This window comes from Setaria viridis, chromosome 9, assembly GCF_005286985.2.
Source record: "Setaria viridis chromosome 9, Setaria_viridis_v4.0, whole genome shotgun sequence".
In the NCBI taxonomy this organism is placed as follows: domain Eukaryota; kingdom Viridiplantae; phylum Streptophyta; class Magnoliopsida; order Poales; family Poaceae; genus Setaria; species Setaria viridis.
In genome coordinates, this window is record NC_048271.2 from 37,247,082 (window position 1) to 37,256,216 (window position 9,135).

A 9,135-nucleotide genomic window follows, 5' to 3' on the forward strand; every position below is an offset into this window, starting at 1 on the left:
TATCAGATCGATGGCCTCGGAACTTGGAGGTCCTACTCTTTATTAGAGGGTGTTTGGATCTTTAATCCCAACTAAAATTCATGTCACATCGAATATTTAGAGGCTAATTAGGAGGATTAAATATGAGCTAATTATAAAACTAATTACACAAATGGAGGCTAATTCCCGAGATGAATCTATTAAGCCTAATTAATCCATCATTAGCACATGTTTACTGTAGCACCATATTGTCAAATCATGGACTAATTAGGCTTAATAGATTCGTTTCGCAAATTAGCCTCCATCTGTACAATTGGTTTTGTAATTAGTCTATGTTTAATACTCCTAATTAGTACCTAAACATCGAATCAGAAATTTTAGGAGGTTCTAAAGAAACAAAGGGACCTTAAGCTAGTTGGGCGGCCTATTGTGCAATCCACGTTACTACTTGGAGTTGTTGGTGTTCGATTGGACAGGACAATGTGATACCTTGCGCGTGGCAACTCACAAGTCACAAGTGGCATGGCTTGTTACGAGCTATAGCCCCTATTCAAATATTTCAGTTGACATCCATCCGCAAGTAGAACCTAAAAATTCTGGAAATGGACGGTGATGTAAAACAAAACAGAACGAATGTGGACGTGAGAATTAGAGCGCGCGCGCACCCACAGGCCACAGCGGGAACTTAAATTCGATTATGGCTGGCCCAGAAGTCCAATGTAGATTGGAGCCCGTGAGACATGGAGATTGGAGCCCACTAGGCCCAGCGCCAACTAAAGCTGCAGCCCACATATGGCCCACAATCAGGAAGTATAGTACGAATTTGGTCACTTGCTGGAAGCCTGAAAGATTTTGAGGTTAGCAGAGAATGAGTAAACTCAAATCACAATGCCCACTCCAACCGTGAGCCTTTCAATGCCAAGTTTTTTAGCCCTTAACCGAAGGATTAATTGCGTGCTTCCTACATGATGCTTAGGATAAGATGATTAATTTACTTTCGAACTAACTATATTATCTTAAACGTCAGAATGGATGCAGTAGTTCATAGATGCGACGTGTCTAAAGTATACTAGAAGGCAATCTTGGCAGCATCACTATTGGGATCAGAAATCCCGAACAGATAGATGGTCAAAAGTCCTCTACCCCAAGCTATAAAGCTCTAATTATAGGGGAAGGAGATGGTTGTTTATGTATATTTATTGGTGTGGTTAAATATTACAAATAGGTCCCTAAACTTTACAACGGATGTCTAAATTGAGCCCCTATACCTCTAATTAGACCTCCTCCACCAGCATAAGTGCCTAGACCTTGCCCGCAAGGGCGCATCCCCAACAATCACCAAAGATATGGACATCCACCAGCATAAGAACATGAGCACCAAACATGTAAGTGCGTCTGTGGAATGCGAAGAAGAAATATGGTATCATTGACAATTCTTTTAACAGTAATGTTAGCAAGATTTCTCATAAGCATCCCAGTGTACACAAAAGTTTGGGTTTTGCTTGAATGTCTTTGGGTTCAATATGACAATTGACAAGTAGAGCATGTTAATTAGCTCAAACCTTTGCACAGCAGAGACGAGAGAAGCCACTCGCTTATGTACTAATGTGATGTCAACACCTACTGAACAACATGCCCTAATCTCTATATACTTGAGCTAGCGTAAAGAGTGGATGATTGCAGCTTTGGGCTACTAGACAAGTTACCAAATATGTCATTGCAGCCATCCCATTTCCTCTGCTCCCTTGCCTCCCAGTAACCTCCAACGTAGCGGAATGTTCCATCTTCGCTGTCCCTTTGGAACCATCTTGGTTTCCAGCCACTCTCCTGCATCTTCCTTGCCTGCAGACGAGGATATATACATATAATGATCTCAGTTAGGGCAGAAAAGCACTGAATGCGAGATCTGATAGTGCAAGCAGTACATAAAAGATTCGCACGTGGAGTTGATCCAGTGATCAAGATGTAGCATTCATGAAGAATGTACGACAATGCAAAAGAAAATGAAAGAAAGAATCAAGGGTACAAGTACAACCATCCGTTGCCTTGTCTCAAGACGCAATTTTTCACCATTGGCCTTCTCGTGCTCCCCATTCTCCAGGTGTCGCTGATCCGGTCTGAGCCTCGAATCTGTTGGTGGAAGCTTCTCCTTAACAAGAGAAGGGAAAAAGTGATTTAGGCATTTAGGTTCAGAGCTAACAGAACTCAAATGATGGGTTATATGTATGTTCCATGTCTACCTTGAGCTCCGGTGTCAGCTCATTTAATGTTATTGCAAATGAGGACAGATTGTACCGAGTAGGATTCGCTGAAGGCTCATTTTTCTTCCACAGCAAAGTGGCGCCAGCACTATGATGTGAACCATGGGATTTCACCTTAGAGGCATCATCACTGATGACACAATGCACGCTTTCATCCCACTTTCCGGTCAAGGTTGCAACCTTGGTTCCATCAGCATCCTTGACAACTCCTTGAACCTTGCATAGAGCTAGATATATTAGTATGAACCAAATCAGTCTGATGGGTGATTGCTCTTATTCTTTCTTTACCTGGCGAGGATTTCGATCAAGGAAAGACTGCTCTTTAAACGTCAGCTTGCATGAATATTGTCTATTTCCACTTATGTTCATTGTCCCATGGTGATGGCAATAGAGTCGACCAAGGATAAGGTTATTAATTGTTGTTGTAACCTGACAATGAAAATAAAAACATTTAAGCATAATTGACAACAAACATTAACTATTTCTTTCAGATCTCAGAGTATACACGTGCACAGAGGCAGTTGTTTTCCAGTAATAGAAGAATCGACATCCAGAAAGTGTTGAAAATAAACTGGGATGTGTTCATAAAACCAGTAGTGAGGATAGACTGGAGGAACAAAGTTGGATAGTTCCCAATCGTGAAGAGGGATAGTATTGAGTATTTGCCACTGATGAGGAATTCATACCTTGCTCCACTGGAAAGTTTCTCCATCATCAAACTCTAATGTTAACACACCATCAGGATCCACTTGAATGGATTGTCCCCAGAATTTGCTCTTAAGATTGCTATCTCCCCAAAATTTCCAACCTTTCCCCTCACAGTGGCATGCCATGACCATAGGGTGATGACTGACCTGGTCCAAGAATGCAGGCACATTCAATCAAGTGTGTTCTTATACATAACAGAAATGTCAATAGTACTCGTGTTATGTCCCTGTACCCAATGTTGTCCGTCATTCCTCTGTCAGGATACTTCTATGTTCACTGTGGTTTGTTAAGTGACCAAGCAACAAATTGAGCATAAGCTGAATTTATATGTTGGGTGCCAAACTAACCTTCTCAGAGAAGAAACGGATCCCCTTTTCAGGGTAATCAGCTTCATAGGTTTCCCCTAGCAATGGATTGAAAGGTTTGCAGGGGCGAGAATCTGTGGAAGCATATCCGGAGACCGCAAAAGCAGCAACATAAAGAATTCTCATCAGACCATTCCCCTGAATGAAGAAGCACAATTATGATATTACTATCAAATGGATTTAGTATAAATACATACTAAAAAACACCACTAGTCTGAGAACTGAATGATAGCACAGTTTGTAGAGTCTCCTGTCAAGGAGGCCACCAACCTAGGCTAGAACCCTAGAACCCGTGAAATGTACTCCCTCCATTCCAAATTGTAGGTTGTTTTAGCTGTCTAGTGCATAATAATATCTATGGACCTAAAAAATTCAAAACGACCTACAATTTGGAACGGAGAGAGTAGGTACCTCCCTGGGAGCTGGTTTCATAGAGTTTCCTGGACATTTAGGGTTTGGTGGTCCCTTCTTTAAGACAAAGCTAGGGGGATATCATCTCAACGTAATGCAGTCTTTTTAGAAACACTACTAGTCGGCATTCATGAAACTGATGCTCAACGAATTGAAGAACTTTAGCAGCCCCTACTTTAACTCCAATATCAGATGCTATGTTTTAAGGTCTGAAAGTGGAAATTTCCCGATTTAAAATCTCCATCCGATGCCCATGTTTTCAGAAGAATCTTTATCTAATGCCTATCATTTTGGCCATTGCCTCTTTGTTGGCCTATTCCCTACTATTGGGCTATTCCCCTAACAGTCATGTTTTTTTCCTCAAGCACACAGGAGCCATGCGTATCATTGTATTAAAGAAGCAGCCAAAAGGTAAATGTTTCAGCAGGTTTTAGTTCAATTTAGGTGTTTGGGTCAGATTTTCATTCAAGAGAAAAGAAAGTGTTTAAGTCAAGCAGGAAGGTAGAGAAACATACATACCCTTAAACCACATTCATATGCACGATCCAACAAATAAGAGTACTCTAACTCCTCAAAGCACTTTTGAAGAGAAGATAAAGGCTCATTAAAGTAAACAGGAAGGCAGACTCTTGTGAGATCCTTTCCAACATTGTCTTTGATCATTGACCAAAGGCTAACACCTTTCTCCTTTTCTACTGGTTCAGGCAACTTTGTGCGCCTTTTTGAATATGACAGCAGATACTCATTGGCATTGTCGGCAGTTAGTGATTCAACAGATTTATGATCTTCATTCCCATTGTTTAAGCCTTTCCTTGTCAGGTCAGGACTCGTAGCAAAGTCACTGAAACTTTGTCTTGTGTCGTAGAAATGAAATTCATCTCCATCTGATAGTTCACTAATCTCTTGTTTGCCAGCATCATCAGAAGATTCTGTGTTGCTGTATTCTGATGAGAAAACAGAAGTAGGGATAGTAAGCATATTTCAGAAAATGCAAAAGAAAGGAACATATTTCAGAAAATGCAAAAGAAAGGAAAATGGATGCAGTATGCATCCAAGCCATAATAATGCACAGGAATGGGCTATTTCTTGGTACTTCAACCATTTGGTATTCAGGGTAATTCAAGTAAAAAAACATAACGTGCACTGCTCATCATGAGATACAAATGAGTACCAACAGTTCAAATGTGCATTAACCATCTATCATGCTTTTGAATATTGACACTTTATGGATATTCATAGCCCGGGAGTAGGTAATATTGCATCTAAGCTACATCTTTACACAGTGCATGACAAAAAACTATTAGTGATACTCAAATTTCGTTTCACATGGTCAAATGAAGCTACTTAAGAAGCCATGTACTGAAACATCACTAAAAAAAAGTGGTCTAGAAACAGCGGTGCAAGAAAATTGTGCAGTGAACTGCTTCACAGCTACATGGTGCAATGGATATAAGCATCACAAATAAAAAGGCTTATCATGACAAGGAAAAACGATTACACCACAATTACCAAGGTAAACTTTTTATTTGTACCAGTCTCAATTTTTCAAAGACAAAAAAGGAGCAACAAGAGGAACGTCAAGTACCACTACATTTTCCAGAGCTGGAGCAGTCATGCTTGAACAACTCCAACTGTGGCTTCTCAGTGACAGTCGTGTCTACTGAATTAACAACCTGCATGAACAGCAGAAGGTTTCTGGTCAATTGAAAGCATCCCAACAATTTAGTCTTCAACTTCAGACCACAGTCCAAATAACCTTTTCACTGAACATGTGGCTGTACATTTGGCTCGTAAACTAGAATTGTTATGGCCTATCTTCTTAAATACAAGAAATGTCGATCAAACTAAGGTTAATAAGGTTGTAATCTGCTGAATATAATTCTCCATAAAGTATAGGCACGTCCAGTGCCCTATTGGAGGAACAAACAAAATCACGTGGAATACAATTCTAAAGGAATATCAACACTAGTTTTTTATGCTGTGGAATAACCAATAAGATGTTGTAACATGAATGGTAACTCTATAAGTTGCTTATTTTACCTAATGAATTCCAAGAAAATATTACCTCAACTTCCCGTGGAAGACTGCCAATAAAGCTTAAATACTCTTCACAACGCTGTTTCATCTGTGTTTGGTACTGCGAAAATTCTGAATGAACAATCTGCTCGCAGTCTTTAATAATTGCCTCACCAACACCTTCAGTATGCAGGCGATTTCTGAGCTTTTCTGTGGAAAATGATGTATCATTCTGGTCACCTGATAAATCCCCATTCAAAGAATATTCACTTCTTGCAGAGACAAGCGCTTCAATCCAAGTCGCCCGATCCTTAGCACAACCAGTCCTCAGTTGAAGTGTTTTGGTCGGAGTAATTATATAGAACCGTTTATCATCTGATTTACTTTCACTAAATGACGAAATCTGCAAACAATTAAGGAGAATGACTAGATCAGCAGCTGCATACAATTCAGATGCAGCATAGTCACTGAAGCCTCGAACTGTATGATAAATGAAGTAGCCTAGCATTAATGATGCAATTAAATTGTTATGTGCGTGAATTACTGGCTGACGCTGTGATATGCATTCTTCTACCTACAGATTTACAAGCCCATTGTACATGACAGAATATGAGGCGACCTAACTTGAGGGATCGACCTAACAAGAATGGCCTTAGTTTTACACCTGCAGTCTTGCAGTTCACTTCAAATAATATCTGAAAATTCCAACGACTGCATTGCCATGCCAGTTCATCACTGCTTCATCCAGCTAAAGAACCAGATAGCCAAAAAGACAAACAGATTTAAAGCCCATTGACTAGAGCAGAAGCCAGCAGGCGAGGGACCGTTCAGGAGACGGCGAAAAAGATGAGCCCTAAAAAGCTCCCCGTCCCTTTTAATGGCTACAGACGGAGTGAGACCGAGTGTCCGTACCACCTCATATTTCCACCAACCCACGGACGCCCAATACGTACTACACCACAAACGGAGGCGCCAAGACATCAGGCTGTTTGAAAAAGATCCAGCTGGGAGCCCAGTTGCCCCCACACGTAAGCATCTCGCCGACCCCTCCTCCGAGCAGTGATCACGGAGAACGGGAACGGGACAAGGACGCCACTGTTGCAAGTCGATGGAAAGACTGTTGTTTCACACTGAGCAGTGATAGTGTGGTACTACGCGACGAGCAGAGGCTGTAAAAGCCCGCGGCGCCAATCAAAACAAGGTGTCGCTTTATCCGACAGGCAGTAGCCATTGCTTGTAACTTTCTATCATTCCTTTACTACTACGACTCTACGATCGCGATGAGTGTGTGCTTGCAAGTGATCCCCGCCGCAGATCGTGACGATTGTACGGCGCCGAGGCGACATGGCCCGTGCTGGGAGCGCGACTTTACAGCTGGAGACTGGAGCTGCGCCTGTGCTCGTCTGTTGGACTGTTCCGATCGGATGTGACACGGAAACCGAGGGAGGCATTGCAGCGCACCAGGTCGCCTGATTAGTCATTCAATTTCTACTAGTACAGTTTTTCCAACTCCTGTTCATTTCGAGTATACTTAGGATTTGCGTGATGAGATGCCTAGTGCTACACTATTCAACGAATGATTTTGCTCAATGTCTCGAAGTTTAGGGAGATAAATGAAGACTCTGTAATGCGCAGTTGCTCTAAAAAAATGACGACGAGATCATGGGGAATGGGAAGGGGCAAAAATGGAGGAATCGGAGAACGACGCCAAACGAGAGCGAGAGGGAGCGAGCAAAGCTCGACGAGGCGTCACCTTGAGATGCACGAATCCGATGGGCCGCTCCCCGGCGCCCCCGGCTCCGCGCGCCACCCCGATCAGCCTGACGCCGCCGGCGGCCTCGGACGCGGGGTGCGGCTCCGCCGCGACGCGCCGCCGGATCTTCGAGTAGGCCAGCACGCCGCCGCGGATCGCGAACCACCGCGGGCGCCAGCCCTTGCCGATGTTGGTCCACTTGTACAGCACCCCCGCAACCGCCGGCGCCTCCGCCCCGGCCTCCGCCGGCTCCGGCGGCGGGGAGCGGTCGCCGGGCGCGAGCTCCCCGCCCGAGCCGGGCCACTCTCCGGCGAGGCAGCAGAGCGGGTGCATCTCCCACGCCCGCATCGCCGCTCGCCTCCGCCGCCTGCCCGATCTCCGCCCCCGCGCCCTCTCACGCGGCCCCCATTGGGCTGCGGATTACTCTATTCGGCCGCTCGATTCACGCGGCCGGCGGATTCGGTCCGCCCTGGGTTGGGTGGCGAGTGGAGCGAGGAGACGAGACGTGGACTCACGGTGGAGGACTCTGATGCGGCGGGGCGGGGCCTTTATGCTCGCAGCCTTGCGCCCAACGCCTCCCGCAAACAGTTCCAACTTCCAAGCGGCTCACGCGAGGGCGACGGCGTCTTCGCGAGCAAGGCAGCGCCGGCGCGCGTCCTGCGCTGCGCTGCGCCCCTGCTGCCAGTGACAGGCCTCTGCCAGTCTGCCTGCCCTGGCCGCGGCTCGTGCGAGGCCGGCGCGGTGGCCCCGCCTGTCGGTGGATGGATGCGTGCTGTGCCGGGGTGGTTCGGCCTGGTTGCGGTTGGCTGGCTGGTTTGGGCCCCGCGTGGCAGTGGCCCTTTACGATCCGTCCGTGCTCGTCGTGCGTGCCGTGCGCGTTTGGGCTGGGTCAGGCTGGTTGGTCCGGCCAGTAGTGGAACGGGCGTGTCGCTGGGCTGCTGCCTGCTGGTGGGTGAGTAATTTCGGTGCAGTGCAGCTGGGCACGGCCTCTGACTGGCTGTAGGCACGCTGGCGAGCGGGGCCTACCTGACAGGTGGCTCTCGCCAGAAAAAAGAAAACAGTAGGCTCTGTGTCCACTGTTTCAAAGCTCTACTAGAGAGAAATGGGGCGAAAAAAAAGGTGCCCCGACAGGATATGCCTTGTGAAGAGAATACGTGCAGCTCGCATGCATCGAAACGGACGGTACTACATATAGAGATTAGAGAGAGGGAGAGAGAGCAGGGGCGGAGCTAGCTCAGGCTGGCGCCGGTGTCAGCACCACTGCAGGCCGGTGTCAGTACCTCATTGGAACAGTGTAGAACAGTAATTTCTCACTGATTTTCTAGAAAATCGTCGGTGTCAACTGACACCGACAAACATGCCTAGCTCCGCCCCTGAGAGAGAGCCAGAGGGGAAAAGAAGCATCCCTGGTCCATGGTCCTCCGGCTACAACTATGCTAGTAGGAGGAGGGAACAGCTCGGAACAGAGCATCGGCGTGACCACGACCGCACGTCGCAGCCACCAACGCGAATCTAGCGGGCTAATGCTAAATTAAACCCACCAGACCTGCTCTTTCCCTCTCTATCAGCACGCGTCCACCCACCCCAAACGCTGGGCCAAACAGACGTCTCCATCTCACGGCCACGCACGCATCGCGCGGCC

At 46.1% G+C, this 9,135-nt stretch overlaps 1 protein-coding gene across 1 annotated transcript; it reads right to left on the minus strand.

Moving 5' to 3' along the window:
- Positions 1 to 1,382: 1,382 nt before the first annotated feature.
- Positions 1,383 to 8,124, minus strand: LOC117839439 (oxysterol-binding protein-related protein 1B). The gene is made up of 10 exons (XM_034719775.2): positions 7,494 to 8,124; positions 5,790 to 6,143; positions 5,310 to 5,397; positions 4,244 to 4,668; positions 3,296 to 3,451; positions 2,927 to 3,094; positions 2,529 to 2,669; positions 2,220 to 2,456; positions 2,015 to 2,128; positions 1,383 to 1,821 (listed from the first exon to the last, which is right to left on the minus strand). The coding sequence occupies exons 1-10, from the start codon at positions 7,839 to 7,841 to the stop codon at positions 1,624 to 1,626; spliced, it is 2,229 nt and encodes a 742-aa protein (XP_034575666.1). The 5' UTR covers positions 7,842 to 8,124; the 3' UTR covers positions 1,383 to 1,623.
- Positions 8,125 to 9,135: the final 1,011 nt, after the last annotated feature.

Excerpts from the sequence above, each read along its gene's own strand:
- LOC117839439 (XM_034719775.2), bottom strand. The coding sequence starts at position 7,841 with ATGCGGGCGTGGGAGATGCACCCGCTCTGCTGCCTCGCCGGAGAGTGG. Across the intron at positions 6,144-7,493 it reads TCGGATTCGTGCATCTCAAG|ATTTCGTCATTTAGTGAAAG; the intron begins GTGACGCCTCGT and ends AATTGTTTGCAG. Across the intron at positions 1,822-2,014 it reads TTGAGACAAGGCAACGGATG|GCAAGGAAGATGCAGGAGAG; the intron begins GTTGTACTTGTA and ends CCTCGTCTGCAG.